This window comes from Babylonia areolata, chromosome 10, assembly GCF_041734735.1.
Source record: "Babylonia areolata isolate BAREFJ2019XMU chromosome 10, ASM4173473v1, whole genome shotgun sequence".
NCBI lineage: Eukaryota > Metazoa > Mollusca > Gastropoda > Neogastropoda > Buccinidae > Babylonia > Babylonia areolata.
The window spans coordinates 37,612,960-37,630,612 of NC_134885.1; the positions used below are offsets into that span (position 1 = coordinate 37,612,960).

At 42.3% G+C, this 17,653-nt stretch overlaps 1 protein-coding gene and 1 long non-coding RNA gene across 2 annotated transcripts in view; both read right to left on the bottom strand.

The window, feature by feature from the left end:
• Window positions 1-17,653, bottom strand: part of LOC143286987 (uncharacterized) — an 87,676-nt gene that overhangs the window by 54,437 nt on the left and 15,586 nt on the right. The window contains exon 4 of the mRNA XM_076594978.1: window positions 16,654-16,824. Coding sequence (XP_076451093.1) covers window positions 16,654-16,824 — 171 coding nt within the window. The remainder of the gene's footprint in view (window positions 1-16,653; window positions 16,825-17,653) is intronic.
• Window positions 7,149-14,321, bottom strand: LOC143286985 (uncharacterized). The gene is made up of 2 exons (XR_013055900.1): window positions 14,147-14,321; window positions 7,149-12,507 (listed from the first exon to the last, which is right to left on the bottom strand). It is a non-coding gene; the product is annotated as an uncharacterized LOC143286985 (long non-coding RNA).

Below are 17,653 nucleotides of genomic sequence, written 5' to 3' on the forward strand. Positions count from 1 at the left end.
ATCATTTAACGTTTGCCTTTTCACTGGTTGCTGGCTGAAATTCTATCTTTTTAGCGCAACATGGAGGAAAGAAGCCCAAACAAAATTTAATTTTGTGTGTGTGTGTGTGTGTGTGTGTGTGTGTGTGTGTGTGTGTGTGTGTGTGTGTGTGTGTGTACTTCGCCACACTTAATTTTACTTGCCCAGATAATAACATTCTTCTAATTATGATTGTGATGAAAGTGTATGTGTGCATGTGTATGTATGCATGCATGTATGAATGTGTGTATGTATGCTCCCACCAAAAGCCCCCTTTATAAGCAGATGTGGTGTAGCATACTGTTATATGGATCAGTCAACAGAGGGCGGGGTGAGAAAGGGGGAGAGACGAAGAGAGAAAGACTAGAGAGGGGGTAGTCTTTACCTTACCTTACCTCTGGCATGTAGAGCAACAACAGAGAAAGAGGGTAGTATAATGGCCTATCACAAATCAGGTATGGTGCAAGGCCGTGTGTTGTATTGTAATAGGTAAGAAGGCCTTCTACTGACAACAAAACACTTATGAGTTCTCTTGCATTCTCCTTTCCCTCCCCTTCTAATCCCCTCCCCACATCAATGCCACTCCCTCTCCCCCCCACTAACTCCCAACAGCCATCTTCTGCCCACGTTTAAAAAAAATTTTTTTTTGATTAACAAAACGAACTGTGGACGTTCCTGGTGTAATATTTCACCTGCATTGTTGATCAGCCAACACCAACCACTGATGCCTGCCGCCCTGACATTTGGCCACTGGCCTTTCCAACGAAGTGCGTTTGGCCACTTCCTTAATTATTGTGCCCTGGAGCAAAGACACTGGGATTGTTCAGTTGTGTCCATGCCTGAATGTGTAAAACAGCAAAGGTGCTGAACTGAGCGACACGTGTTTGTGCCAGATGATTCAGTTGCAACGTATTCACACGTGACTGTCTTCACGTGTCCCCGTGGGCGCCAGACCTTCACGACCCGTTGACCTGAACTCATGCACAGTGCCGGCGAAGTGGAAAAAAGACTAACACACCCTCCTAGTGTATCTCACAAGCAGCTTACTGAAGGCTAGTGTCTGTGTAAGAAAGGTCAACCGGGCGTGACCAACTCAGAGGTGGGGATGGATGGGGGTAGGAGTTGCGTAACAGCTAGATCTGCTTTGTTGATACAAATGCTACTGTGTTTTTATGTAATAGCATCTCTATGTTTTTGTATTTCTATTTGGTTTGTTATATTCCGAGAAAAAAAAATTTGCATGGATTTGTCAGTCTCTTGTCTAACACTGATAATTCTTACTGCATGTGCATGTGCATGCCTTGTTGTGTCTGTGTGAAGCCTTCACTGATGGTGAAATTCTGTTAGCCTGACTTTGGTCAAAGGTACTGCATATCTTGTTAGCCATTTACCATTTATATCCCCCCCAACCCTGACCCCTAACCCCCAACAGCCATCTTCTATGTGAGTGTTTGTGTGGGTTGTTTTTTGTGTTTTTTTGTTGTTATTTTTTTAATTATTAAAACACACTGTGAACGTTCCAGGCGAAGTAAAATTTCAGCCTGCACTCTTGATGAGCCAGCACCAACCACTGATGCCAGCTGCCCTGACTTAAGGCCAGTGGCCTTTCCAACCTGTTACAAAAATGTGTTTGGACGCTTCCTTGACTGTGCCCTAGAGCAAAGACACTGGGGTTGTTCAGTTGTGTCCATGCCTGAATGTGTAAAACAGCAAAGTTACCTGAACTAACAACACGTGTTTGTGCCAGATGATTCAGTTGCAACGTATTCACACGTGACTGTCTTCATGTGACCCCGTGGGTGCCAGACCTTCACGACCCGTTGACCTGAACTCATGCACAGTGTAAGTAAGGTCGATCGGGCGTGACCGACTCGGAGGTGGGAACGGATGGTGGGAGAGTTAGAATTTAGAATTTCGTAACAGCTAGATCTGCTTTGTTGATATAAATGCTACCGGTGTCTGTATGTAATAGCATCTCTATGTTTTTGTATCTTGGTTTTGTATTTTGATTTGTTATATATATTTTTTTTAATCTTTGCATGGATTTGATTCTCAGTCTCTTGTCTTTCTTTCTTACTGCACATGCACGTGCATGTACGTGCCTCAGTGCGTATATGTGAAGTCTATACTGACTGTGAAATTCTGTTGGCCTGACTTTCGTCAAAGGTCCTGCATTTCTTGTTGGTCAGTTCCTGTTTATATCTCGCATGAACGTGGATGTCCAAGTCTGGGTGGTGTGTCACGTGCGGTGTCAGTGTGCATACGTGTGTGTGTGTGTGTGTGTGTGTGTGTGTGTGTGTGTGTGTGTGTGTGTGTTGTCAAAACAACCATAACAACAACAACAACAAAAAAACCCTGAAAAACCTGTCCTGTAGCTATACTGAGCCTAAGGCTCGCAGCCAGACCTCAGTCCTGGTCTTGAAAGCCTGAGGAGAAATGGCTGGGATCAGTGAAGTGGTCAGGAATCTGGTTCCACGGGCAGATAGCTGAAGGGAAGGAGTGCCTGTGGGAGTCAGTGCGGGAGTAGGGGACCTTTAGTTTCTCATAGTGGACTACTTATCTGTACCTTCTCTGGGTGCCGCCTCAACCAAGCCACCCATGATTTATACATCATGGTGGCCTTGGCTGCAGGATGGTGCAGTTTCAGGGGATCATGTTCCAGCCTGGAAACAAGCTCAGTTACACTGGTGGTGGGGCGGAAGTCTTGCATAATTCTCAGAGCTGGTTGCACCAACTCCAGGTTGGTTGTGAGATACTGTTGCGGGGAGTCCCAGACTGGCGCAGCATACTCCAGGATAGGCCTTACAAGCCCCTTGTAGCATGTTGTCTGGGTGGTGTAGGGGCTTCCTCTATCTCAGGTTACTGTACTTGAAGGCGCTGGTCTTGTCTGCCTTTGCTGTTGTGGCTTGGGCACGTGCTCCCCAGTGAAGGTCTTTTGTCAACTCACGTACACAGTTATATAAATTAAGAGCTGTGCCACCTAATAATTCATGACCCAGTCAACGTCGACAAGTGATCGTCGACACAGAGAAAGAACATGTATACATATTCCCTCCCACCGTCACTCACAGCGTCCCTCCAGAGGGGGAAAAAAAAGAAGAAAAAAAGAAGAAAAAAAAGGGAGGGGGGGGGGGGGGGGGGGGACTAAACTGTGATCTTGTTCAGCTCCCTCTTGAAAGCTGCCAAGGAGGGAGCCTCTGCTGCTGTTGCAGGCAGGGAGTTCCAGACGGGGATGGTTGATGGGAAAAAAAACTGTATTTATAAGAGTTAGAGGAGGTGCTAAGATGGACAAATTTGTGTCGATGATTTGATCTTGTTTTGCTGGATCCTTTCTTGAGAAATTTGTCTGGAGGGATGTCTACAATGCCATTGACCATTTTATACATCAGGGTCAGCCGTTTGTCTGTTCCACCGTGATTCGAGGGATTCCCATCCTAGTTCTTGCAGCATGTGTGTTACGCTGCTGGTCCACCCGTAGTCACTGTGTACATAACGTGCTGCTCTTCTTTGCACCATTTCAATCTTGTTCTTTTAGCCTTCTTTGTACGGGCTCCAGACTGATGAGCAATACTCCAGGTACGGGCGTACAAGAGTTTGGTAGGCATTGGCTTTGGTGGTTTTATTGGATGTTTTTAGATTCCTTTTTAGGAAGCCTACCATGCTATTGGCTTTATTGGTGACTCTTGTAACATGTTCTTTCCAGTTTAGATCATTTCTTATGTCGACGCCAAGATCTTTTGCGTTGTCAACATGCTCGAGGGTGTGTCCTTTTAATTTGTAGTTGTAGCTGATGGGGTTCCTTGATGTTGTACAGGTAAGGACATTACATTTTTCTGGGTGGAATTCCATTCCCCAACACTGTTCCCAGTCAGACAGTGTGTTGAGGTCTCATTGGAGCATTTTACAGTCTTGGATTGTCTTGGTGGTAGAGTAGACTATACAGTCATCAGCGAACAATCTAATATTGGCCTTGATGTTCTGAGGCAGATCGTTGATGTAAATCAGAAATAGGATGGGGCCTAGAACTGTCCCCTGTAGGACTCCGCTGATGACAGGTGCTGGCTCAGATTTTTCGCCGTCAACTACGACGATTTGGGTGCGGTCGGAAAGGTAGGCCTTGATCCAGTCCAACGTCATCCTCGTATACCATAATGGTCCAGCTTACGAAGGAGGCGTTTGTGGGGGGCCTTGTCAAAGGCTTTGGAGAAGTCCAGAATTACCATGTCGGTCTGCTGTCTGCTGTTCTGGTTTTTGGCGATGTCTTGGAACAGTGTTAGTAGTTGAGTTTCGCAACTCCTTCTGGCTCTAAACCCATGTTGTGAGTTATCAAGTATTTCATGTTGGGTCAGATGGCGCATGATGTTGCTTGCGAGGATGTGTTCTTGCATCTTACAGCATATGCTGGTGAGGGAGACTGGTGCGACTGTATGGCTGAGGACATAGTAAGCAACAAGACCAATCCTCTTCTTTATCGTTCACCTCTTCCAGTTTTCTTTTGTGGTTCTTCCAGATTTCTTCCTTGTCTCAACCGTGCTCCTCTGCTGCTTTGGTGACATTTCTGTTTTCCTGGAAGAAGATATCTTTGCCGAATGAGTTGCAGAGTCATCCACAGTCATTCGCCAGACAGTTTCAGGTCAAGACCGGTGTCAGGTAAAACTGCCTGTTTATGTTTTTCTTCCTACTTGTCACTGATTGTATTCTAAAAACATTCACAGAACAGAGAAGAAACAATCCGAGTCCAGTGGACACCGTGGAAACAAATGGATGACCTGGACTTTGCGGATGATCTTTCCCTGCTGTCCCACAACCAGCAGCAGATGCAGAATAAGACCACTGACGTCAGAATATTACGTTTTTTCTGATTGGCTCTTCAATATAAGTCAACCAATGGCAAAACACGACACAAGTGTTTATGCACCGCTCAACCGGTGGCTAGGCATTATGTAAATTTTTCTCAACCACCGGTAAAGCGGTGGTCAGGGCTCAAAGGGTTAAAGCGTCACATGCTGCCAGAAATTTCATCATGACCCTCGGGGGTGGCTCCAGGAGAAAACACCAGTGATCCAGTCACGTGACTGTCAAGCCATTCCATATTCTGACTGTCCAGCCAATCCTTATTTATCATTGTCTGAAAATCCCCTGTAATGTGGAAGCAAAATTACCCGGTGAAACATGAAAAGGAAAAAAAAAAAAAAAAAAAGGTTGGAGGGGGTGTGGCTATAGCATTCTGACACCCTGTCATAGACAGTGCAGTGTTAGTTTCAGTAATTGTGATTCAAGTGTGTACAGAATGTCTGTGTATGAAGTCTTTGTGTTTTTTCTTTTAGTTGTGTGTGTGTGTTCAAATCTAACCTTGGCATTTTCTCAGCTACCACAAGTGTTTGAGGAACCCAACTGGGCAGGGTGATAAAATCTTTTTGGTCTGTATGAAGATGCTACACATCAGCAAAAGTCTCTCTCTCTTTCTCTCTCTCTCACTCACACACACACACACACACACACACACACACACACACACACTGGGCAGGGTGATAAAATCTTTTTGGTCTGTATAAAGACGCTGCACATCAGCAAAAGTCTCTCTCTCTCTCTCTCTCTCTCTCTCTCAGACACACACACACACACACACACACACACACACACAGAGACAGAGAGACAGAGAGGGACATTCTATATCTAGGGAAGATTTTGATATTTGAAAATTTAATCTTTTCTTCGAAAAACACAATAATGTAATGCTACATTTGTTCTTTCCATTCATGTCAGTGCAGAACTATACAAAGTTGAGATTTGCCATACAGATAAAACACGCTACTACAGTTGTTCATTATTCATGTCAAAGCAATAAAATTCAAAGTTAGGATCTGCGATACAGTTGACATGAAACCATCTGAAATGCTGCTTTGTGTCTTTTTTTCTGTCTTTTTTGTTTGTTTGTTTGTTTGTTTTTTGCTGCTCCATATTGTGCACTGTTTCAGTGGCATTACTCCCACGCCACTCACTCCAAGACCCCCATACACAGCTACACCCTGGGTTCGTCTGTCGTAGTCCATGCTGCTTTGTGTCATTGCTGCTTATAGTTTTTGTTGATTAGTCTCATTGAACAGGGCAAAATTTGAAGTAACCCAACACTCATCCACTGTTAGCAAAATGGTTGTTTTGTTTTGCTTTGATTTGTATGATAAAATTCGTATTGGTTTTGTTTTGTTTTGTGATTTGTGTATAATAGTTTTGTTTTGGTTTGGTTTTGGTTTGTGATTAATTTTGTATAATAAAATTCATATTGGTTTTGTTTTGTTTTGTGATTTGTGTAATAGAATTAATAGTTTTGTTTTGGTTTGGTTTTGCTTTGTGAGTTGTATAATAAAATTCATATCTTTGTGTGTGTGTGTGTGTGTGTGTGTGGAGTGTCGATATTTCAAACTGACCACATTTTGTTTCTATCCATTCACTCTCTTGACTGTCTCTCCATGTGTATTCATCTGTCTGTGTCCGTCTTGCTATGATCTCTGTGAATACACTGTCTGAACCTGAACCTCTCTAGGTCAGTGCTAATCCCTCTGTGTATATATATGTCTGTGATCTCCCCCCCCCCCCCCTCTCTCTCTCTCTTACTTTGTTGTCCAAATTCAAGTGACCTTGGGAACTGTTTAATACCCCAGAATCATTACTGCCAGCCTTCTATGTTTAAACTGATTTTGCTCATGAAGTCACTTCAAGAAGAAGACTGGTAGTAGTCGAACAGTTTGTTGTTGAATTGCATTAAAAAAACAAACAAAAAAAACAACAAAAAAATTAGTAACTAAGTTGTACCTGATTATAATGTGTTGTGTTGCTCTCGTCTATTGAATCACACAATGTATGTCTTGAAATCTTCTGGAAATAAGTTTAAACACCACCATGAGGGGCTTTATTATTATTATTATTATTAATATCAGACCATCCCCCCAAACCTCTCTCTCTCCCTCCCTCTCTCCCTTTCTCTCTCACTCTCTCTCTCTCTCTCTATGTCCCAAGATGCAGAGAGGAAATGTGAAGGACCTTGTACCAGATGAGACAAATCTCTATTAATGAGGGTAGTAGGTAAACTCGTTATTGATAGTTAACAAACTCTTTATTAATGAGGATAGTATGTAACATTCTTTATTCATGAGGGTAATGCGTAAGCAAGTACACTTTTTTTGTTTTTTATACAAAATCCAGACATCGGTGCAAGAAACATCTCAAGCTGCAAGGAAACGATTTCAAGGTACAATCATCTAAAAATCACACTATGGAAATAGACTTTTAACTGAAGAACACACATTTTACTGAAATCTCTGCTGATTTGCCTTGAACTATGGCCTCGTCTTCAACTATATACCTGTACAAAACAAACCTCCGTAGTTTAAATGATCTTTGCACAGCTAAGTTTGCTTGGTGTTGAGAAATTTCCTCTGTCAGTGGAGTTAGCTTAGAGGTAGGAAAATTCCTAACTTTAAGAAAACTACTGCTGCTAAGATTGCTCATGCAACCAAACTTTGATCTTTTACATAGTTTTGGAAGACTCCACTATGCTGGACTTTGTGTGTGTGTGTGTGTGTGTGTGTGTGTGTGTGTGCAGATGTCTTTCCCTACAACATCAAAACTGTTGCTGACTGGGCTCCCCCAGCTAATTGCTTGCTACACACAGAACCTCTGTTCATCGTCTCATCCGAATGACTAGCATCAAGACCACCACTCAAAGTCTAGTGGAGGGGGAGAAAATACTAGCGACTGCCGGTGTGATTCGAACCAGTGTACTCAGATTCTCTCGCTTCCTAAGCAGACGCATTACCCCTAGGCCAACACTTCACACACCATCACCTGGCTGACATGAAATAATTGAATGATTTAGATGCTTACACAGATCCTATCCTCGGTCAGGGACCAAGCTCTAAGCACTTTATAAACACAAGAGGCTTTTGCACAACAGTCTGCCTACCTGGGGAATAGCTCAGATGAACAGACTATAAATGAATAAATGAAGGGCTGCCAGATGGCATGACCGAGCGATCAAAGTACTGTCAATTTTAGTCAAGAGTTGAGATATTTTTTCCCTAGCTAAGTGCATGCTAAATTTAAAGAGTTACAGCTGAACATAGCGCTGCTTGGATAGATCGTTCTTGCAACATAGGTCAGGTCCTCAGTGTTCTCGTTTCGCTTACACTTTAAATACCTAAAAACAGAAATCATTATTGCATTGAAAATAAAGGCAGAATTCAGAGAACAAAACTGTTCACAGAACTACCCCCCCAAAACGGAGTATGGCTGCCTACATAGCGGGGTAAAAACGGTCATACAAGTAAAAGCACACTGATATACATGTATACAGTGGAACGTGGGAGTTGCAGCCCATGAACTAAGAAGTTCACAGAACTGGTCAGAAACCTGCAACATATATTCCAATGTCCAATTAAAGTTATGCACCCTCATTAAAAAAAACAACAACAACAAAATCCTAACATAAGAATGAGGCGAAGCTTAAAGATGCTTTGGCAGGAAAATGTAAAGAAAAGGAAGTTGGCGAGGTATTTGACTTCCATTGTCCTCTGACTTTCACAAACAAAGCAAGCAACAAAGCAAACCAGACTTCTGGACTGATGAAAAGATCTTTGGAAACAGAAACATTTATTAAATTAGTAAAGGACTGGTTAGACCTCATCTGGAGTATGGAAATTTGATTCAGAATCATTATCTTAAAAAGACAGCTGTCAATTCCATTAGAAAAGGTGCAAACACACACACACACACACACACACACACACACACACACACTGTAACAACTGAAAGGGTGGTTCGATTCTATTCCAAGAAAGAGGGGAGTAGACAGGGGATATAGGATCAACTGATGATGCACACACTCACTTGCTCTCCTCACACTAATAGCAGGGCCACATGGAGTGGTTTTTACAGAGTGTTTACTTACAGTAAACATAGGTAAGCAGTACATACACTAAGCAGTTCACCCTACTTAGCGAAAGCAACATACACTAAGGCAGCATACACTGCCTACTTCAAGTACTTAGTGAAAAGTTCACCCTACACCTAAAGCAGCACCTACAAGCAGCACACCTGGAACACAAAACACAAAACCAAAACCCAGGTCAGAAACTCTCAAAATACCTGGAAATCGCTGACATGAAAGGCCTATACCCTCTCAGCACCTTTCATCACGTGTCCACCAGTATGCACCCCTCTCACACATAAATCTATGTGAGGTAATACAAACTTCATCAAGCTAACCTGCCACCAGCAGTGACATACCATACTGTGTACAAAACATATCACTGACCAATACAACCCTGTGTTCAACACATGTTACCCATCATTCAATTAAACTGTGTGTTACCATTACCAAACAAATCTCCTCTTTGCCTTTACAAATTGTCCCACTGACACAAGTACATGTATGGAAATCATTACTTCCAACATATCTCTGGTAAACAGCAATATGCAACATAGCACTGACCCTCAGTGCTCTCATAGTTTACCAACTCATTAATCACATTACAATGTTCCTTCCCACTTTGTCTGAACAAAGTAAACCACTGACACATAGCACAACTCCTACACATGTTACCACAACTACCAACAAATCAACATGTGTTCCACAACACTTGCTGTTACCCCCATGTGCACACATACATGAAAAATCCTTCAACACACACTGACAATGTCTTAGCCTATAGATCTGTTCATTTCACATTTAACCAACACCACCTACTATATACAAAACAAAAGTAATACATCAAAAATACAAAACAAGATATCTGTAACAAAACAGAAGAGTGGGTGTGGGGGACTCAAAAGATACAGGCCAGTACTTCCCTCCACACATTAACCCCTTTTCTTTCCACCAGCCACAAGATCAACTTAAACTGGCTGTTCACGGACACAAAACATTGTTCCCAACAAAACCAAGTTATCAACATAGTATAAAACCATTTCAAGTCATGTACTCACAGCCCAACAAGGATTTCCTTGCACCTCACATCACCGTTCAGTCAGTCAGCCTGTGTCAGTCAGTTTTTCTGGGAGAAAGCTGAGAACTGGCTGTGCTGACTGATTTTATCCCTTCCCACAACATACTGTGCATACTAATGTAAGCTGCAACACTCACTCCCCCAACTAGTTGAACTGAAATAAGCAATCTTTGCTTGTCCTGGTGACGCTATGTGAATGACTGACAGATTCACTGCTTAATCCCAATTCGTCCAATTCAACAGATTGATCTGATTTGCTACAATTCTACCCACATGGCTGTACGCATTCTATGACGAGATGTTCACCCATTTACGTCACAAAGAGATTGGGGAGACAGGACAATACAACTCTCTGCATGTTAGCCGGCATGATCAAAGTTCACATTAGCATAAATTTTCCCTAGCTTACGTTCCAAAGTCCTGCCATCTACCTCAGCTGTGTTTGTGAAAGGGGAGATGGGGAATGACTTGAAAGACAGGCCGCCACAAGGGATGTTCTGACATGCTGACACTAGCATGTTTTGAACACACTGACATCTAGTTCAGCACGGGGATTGCGGCAGACATCACATAACCGGACGTGTTTCAACGACTGGGCCGGGTGATGCGGACTTGCTGACCAAAGACAGCCGACTTGGGAGTGGGAGTGCGGGAGGGTGGAAGGAGGGGGGGTGGCATGGTGTCGGCGCGACCTCAAAGACTTCACTTTGGACAGAGCGGGAAGGGAGATAAGAAGGGGTGTGGGTGGGGGTGGGGGGTGGGGTGAAGGGATGGGGAGGGAAGGGAGACAGAGTGTGGGTGGTGGGGGTCACACTGCCGGCACACTATAACAATATATATATTGAAAAATTGTTCTGATGTCATGCAAAGAATGACTGGAATATTTAGTGCTAAAATGTCAAGACCAAGGGGTAATTTGATACAGATTACAAGATCATGAAAAAAATTATGCTGATACCAGTAAACTACTGAGAACCCAGTTACAAATGCAGAAACAGTGAAGGGAAAATGTGTATTTTAAAATGAAGACAATTCAGCACAACCACCAATAACTTTACTTTTGCTAACAAGAGTTGTTCATTACTGAATGCACGCCCCAAGTCTAGTAAATTTGCATCAAATCATAAACATTTGAAACTAAAAGAACTGACACACAGCCATGAGCCTTCTTAAAAATAGTTCAATCTACAAGTCCTACTACGAGCATACCATAAAATATTTCTCACTCACAATGAATTTGACTTCTACTATTATTTCTACAAACAAACCATAAGCCTTTCCTCGTTCACAATACATCCCTCATCTACTCCTGTTAGTTCTAGAAACAAACTGTAAGAAAATTCTCATTAACAATTTCTTTGTCTACTCTGTTAGTTCTACAAACAAACCATAAGCAGTTTCTCGTTCACAATGCATCCCTCATCTACTACTATTATCACTACTACAAACAATCCGTAAGAAATTTCTCATTAACAATTTCTTTTTCTACTTCTGTTTTTTCCACAAACAAACCGTAATTAAATTCTCATTCACAATGCATCCTTCACCTACTACTATTAGTTCTATTAACAAATCATATGCAATTTCTCATTCAGAATACATTCTTCATCCACTGCCAATATTTCTACTGACAAATCACAAGAAATGTCTCATTTACAATGCATCCTCCATATAATTTCTACTAACAAACAATAATCAATTCACAATGCATTCTTCATCTACTACTATCATTTCTACAAACAAACAATAAGAATTTTCTCATTTACAATAATGCATTCTCCATATTATTTCTACTAACAAACCATAAATAGTTCTCATTTACAATGCATTCTTCATCTACTACTATTTCATTACTAAGTAACCATTAAAAAAAATCTCATCTACAATAAATTCTTCGTATTATTTCTCCTGACAAACCACAAGCAAATTCTCACTCACAATGCATTCTTCATATTACTTCTACTAACAAACCATGAGCAATTTCTCATTCACAATGGAGTCTTCATTTACTACTACTATTTCCACTCACAAACCATAAATTTCTCATTCGAAATGAATTCTTCATCTTCTAGTATTATTTCAACTAACAAACCATTGGAAATTTCTCTTTCATAAAGCATTCTTTAAATCACACTCCAAATGATCAGTTCTCTGTCCAAGCAAAAACACATGTTTCATTCATAAAGGCACTCCAAAATGAATGTTTATCTACAACACACAACATCTTGGTCTCTGAACGGTTTCTCAATCCACGCACACACACACAACTTTCTCCTCCGTGAAACGTTTTCATTCACACAACACAGGGCATCCAAAAAGAACAAGTTCTCGGTCCAGCTACGGAAAGGTCCACAAAAAGCAAGATGCTTCATCTCTCAGATCCGATGCCTGACCCACAGCTCCTGACAGGAACACTGATCACGTCTTTCTCCACGGCATCATCCACCTTTCAAAGCCCCAGTCTGGTTGGTGGCAGGGCTGTAATCTGGAAGTAAACAGAGAGTGTGAGAGTTAGTTTGTATGTGTGTGTGTGTGTGTGTGTTTGTAGTGTGCGTGTGTGTGTGTGTGTGTGTGTGTGTGTGTGTGTTGTGTGTTTGTTGTGTGTGTGTGTTTGTGTGTGTGTTCGTGTGTTTGTTGTGTGTGTGTGTGTGTGTGTGTGTGTGTGTGTGTGTTCGTAGTGTGTGTGTGTGTGTGTGTGTGTGTGTGTGTGTGTGTGTGTTGTGTGTGTGTGTGTGTGTGTGTGTGTGTGTGTGTTTGTGTGTGTGTGTGTGTGTGTGTGTGTGTGTGTGTGTGTGTGTGTGTGTGTGTGTGTGTGTGTGTGTGTGTTTGTGTGTGTGTGTGTGTGTGTGTGTGTGTGTGTGTGTGTGTGTGTGTGTGTGTGTGTGTTTTGTGTGTGTGTGTGTGTGTGTGTGTGTGTGTGTGTGTGTGTGTGTGTGTTCATAGTGTGTGTGTGTGTGTGTGGTGTGTGTGTGTGTGGTGTGTGTGTGTGTGTGTGTGTGTGTGTGTGTGTGTGTGTGTGTGTGTGTGTGTGTGTGTGTGTGTGTGTGTGTGTGTGTGTGTGTGTGTTCAATGACCCATGTATACAAGGCCAGGCAAGTGAGATTTTTTTTTCACCCATGGATTCAAGGCAAAACGAGGAAGCTAATTCTTTTTTTTTTTTCAATTTTTCTTTGGGATGTGTACACAGTTTAAAAACAACAACAACAGGAAACATGTCTTCTGTTGACTGAGAAATGCCTTCATCATCATGAAATATACATAAATGCAGCTGATTATTTCAGACTTTAGATCCCAATCACCTATGGACAGTTTGAGACAAACGAGTGAAGCCCACTGAGGGATGAACTGACTGGAAGACGACAGAAAAAAAACAGACAGATTCAATTCATCACAGCTAACCAATCAGAACGCGCTCACTTTGAACTGGACAGAAGTTCTCCTTTCTTTGCGCTGTCTTTTAAATGTTTGACCTGTCTGTTCTTTATCTTTTCTGGTCATCTGTCCTCTTGAATTCACTGATGTCACTTCTGTTTATCAGAACAAAACAGTTCATGGTGTGTCTTCCTCTCCATGTGTGTGAAAATGTGCATGTGTAAGAATACCTGCATGTGCTCATTTTGTGTGTGAATATGCATAAGAAAAAAACAAGCAAACAACAAGTGAGGATCTTGTTCTATCACAAACCTCAACAAAATACTACTACTTTTCACGTGACAAAAAAATGAATGAGTTTATGCCCAAATCCATCAAATGCAATAACAGAGTGTGTAGAGCATTAGACTTTCAACAAGAAGGTCCTGGGTTCGATCCAGGTGTCAGCGCCTGGTCAGTTAAGGATGGAGATTATTCCAAACTCTTTCAGACCTGCTAGTGCCTGAACCCCTTGCATTAATATACACAAGCGGAAGATCAAATACACACATTAAAGACCCTGTTATCTAAGTCAGCGTTAGGTGGGTTAAGGAAACATGAACATTTCCACTTTGCACACCCTTGAAAACGGTGTATGGCTGCCTACATGGCAGGGTGAAAACAGTCATACATGCAAAAGCCGACTCACAGATGCGAGTGAATGTGAGAGGAGCAGCTCACCGATGCAGAAGGAAGGAAAAACTCGCCCTCACCTGCTCGTACTAGTCCACCACGTCAAACATGGCGTAACAGGGATCTGTCAGGCCACGGGCAGCGATTCCCTGATCCTGACCGTCCACATAGAGATGCAGACAGTGTGCAGAATCCAGGGCCAGCCCCACACGATGGTTCTCTCTCAGGTCACGAAGTGCTGCTCCAACCTTATTGTTGTCCTGAAGGAAAAGAAAAAAAACAACTGCTGAGGGCCAAGTGCTGTTTATTGTGGTGGTCTTGAGATCATGCATGGTGGCTGTAACCTGGGTTAAACCATGGTGTTTTTAGTGTTGGACATGTCAACAGGGATGGAATCAGAAACAAGGGTTTCAGCCATCAGCCATGTTTTCAGGCTGCTTTAAACACAGGCATTTTTACTTTCATTGTCATTGTTTTCTTGTTGTTGTTCTTGTTGAGTTTTTTTCTTTCTAATACCTGTTCATTTATTCAGTCATTTACATTTCTCCTATCAGTGATTATATCTTCCTCTGTGTGTATGTGTATATGTGTGTGTGTTTGTGCATGTATGTAAATAAATACATATGTGTGTGTGTGTGTGTGTGTGTGTGTGTGTGTGTGTGTGTGTGTGTGTGTGTGTGTGGTGTGTGTGTGTGTGTGTGTGTGTGTGTGTGTGTGTGTGTGTGTGTGTGTGAAATTCTGCTTCAGTTTTGGAAAGTATAGCAGTTTGAATAAAACTGACTGACAAACTGAATTAAAGATGTCTAATTATCAGCAGAAATCTGAGTTTGCAAAGCTCTCCTGGCTAGTGGCAGACAAATCATTGCAATCCATGTGTGTGTGTGTGTGTGTGTGTGTGTGTGTGTGTGTGTGTGTGTGTGTGTGTGTGTGTGCGTGCGTGCGTGTGTGTGTGCATGCGTGCGCGCGTGTGTGCATGCGTGCGCGCGTGTGCTTGTGTGTGTGGTGTGTTTGGGGTGGGTGTTTAGGGTGGGTATGGGTGGATGTGGGGTGTATGTGTGAGGGGGGCGGGGGGAGGGCATGGGTGGTGTGCTTGTGAGTGTGTGTGTGTGTGTGTGTGTGTGTGTGTGTGTGTGTGTGTGTGTGTGTGTGTGTGTGTGTGTGTGTGACAGTGCGTGACAGACTGACAAATGGTAAAATACACAAAGAGAGGAAGAGAAAGAACGACTGAATGTGACTGTATGCATGTGAGTGACACATGAACGTATTTGGTGGAACAAACACGGTAATAAATCTATGCACATGATTTTCTTCCAATACATAACCTTCACCATACTTTGTGGGCCAGATGGGCCCATTTTTGTCCATGTTTTGATTTTTTTTAATCCAGCTCTTATCAAAATAACTCTAGATTACATGTATCCCTGAATGATGTGAGCAAATTTGAGCAAGGTTGTCTACCACATTCAGAGCACTGACTGCGAGGAGAACTTTACAGGTAAAACTGAGACACCACTGGACAAACGTTTCAAGGAACATCTAACCAGAAGTGACAGCTTTCCATGAGCATCTTTCAAGGCAGAGTCATAGTCCTGACATGGAGGGGACTGCAGTGCTGTGCACTGAAACCCATTCCTGGAAGAGGAAGGTAAAAGAAGCGGTCAAAATCAATACAGGAAAGCCTAGAATCAACTGGAGAGCTGCCCTGGAACTTCCTTCAAATTTATGCCAGACTATTACAACATCACAGTCGGGCGCCTGTGGCCCAGCTAACTTTAATGCAGCAGCGTACTTAGTTCGCTCACAGCCTGAAAAGACTCAAAATGAGAAACCTTTAAAAGCTCTATCAGCCTGACCAACTTTCCAAAAAATCAACAGTCATGTGACTGAGTTGATGCCACATCAATGGGTCATTTCAAACCTGTATGATCAATGACCAATGACAGGCACAAAACTGATACCCTGCATATGCATCTATTGTGTGTGTGTGTGTGTGTGTGTGTGTGTGTGTATGCGTGTGTGTGTGTGCATGTGAGTGTGTGTGTGTGTGTGTGTGTGTGTGTGTGTGTGTGTGTGTGTGTGTGTGTGTGTGTGTGCATGTGTGAGTGTGTGTGTGTGTGTGTGTGTGTGTGTGTGTGTGTATGTGTGTGTGTATGTGTGTGTGTAACTTTGTAGAACTTGTATGTTTGCATGTGTTTTTATCAGTTCAAATGAACATTCATGTTTACAAGCACATTCTTGCAGACTAACTCGACATGCACAAAGACGTACACAAATACACACTCTATGTGTGCATGTATGTGTGCTTATGCATGAACATGTATGTGTGTTAGCATGTGTACACATGTGTGTGTGTGTGTGTGTGTGTGTGTGTGTGTGTGTGTGTGTGTGTCTGTGTGAGTGTCTGTGTGTCTGTGTGTGAGTGTGAATGTGCATGCAATACATAATGCATAATGACATGCTCTCTCCCTCACTGTGTGTCTGTCTTCATCTGCATGCACACATGTGATCTCTATAAAAAAAAAAAAAAATGTATACACAACACAAAGACAACAATCAAGTGAAGTGACACATGAAAAAGATACCATACCCTGACACCAGAGCAGACTGTACATGAAGGACAGATCCAGGCTGGCCATGTCATTCTACCCGACCACAAAGCCAAAGCCAAGCTGTCAGGGGAGACAGTTGTCACACCAACAGGCATGCTGTCGTAACCAAAATAAATCCCACGTCCTGACTCCCACTTGTCAATATGTACCTGTACGACATGTCCCAGCATGCACATTCATATACATGTATACAAATCCATCCACAGTGACACATACATGCAGTACACACAATACACATAATTATACATTATGTCAGTCGAAAAAGAAGTGTGATGTGTCCGTTGTATTACACAGACACTGTATCCATAAAATAATATAAAAATTTTTTTTTTTTTAAGCAAAAGAAACCAAAGATCACTTTTATAGATATATACATAGCTGAAGATCAGTTTCATCAATATATACATTGCTAGATCCAAAACTAACTATAACAGCAAAGTTTTTATTTTCATAGTTACAAACACACACTCAAGCATGAACGCACGCATGTACGCACGCACACGCGTGCGCGCGCACCCACACACACACACACACACACTTCCTCTCTTACAAATGCACCATGACAATTTAAACAAAACAAAACAAACAAAAAAATTCATAGGACTTTTTAGGAGTGGTGACAAAGGAGTGTGGCTGAGATCTAATAAAGTCGAAAATGACTCCAATACTGATGTCCAACAACTGCAGATAACAAACCAAAATGGAATCAAAGAGGAGGAACGCCAAGAACCTAGAAAGGCTGAGGTAGTATGGTCACCAAAAAAGGCTGAGGAAGTATGGCCACTGCAGTCACCAAGAAAGGTGAGATAGTATGGCCACTGCAGTCACCAATAAAGGTGAGATAGTATGGCCACTGCAGTCACCAATAAAGGTGAGATAGTATGGCCACTGCAGTCACCAATAAAGGTGAGATAGTATGGCCACTGCAGTCACCAAGAAAGGTGAGATAGTATGGCCACTGCAGTCACCAATAAAGGT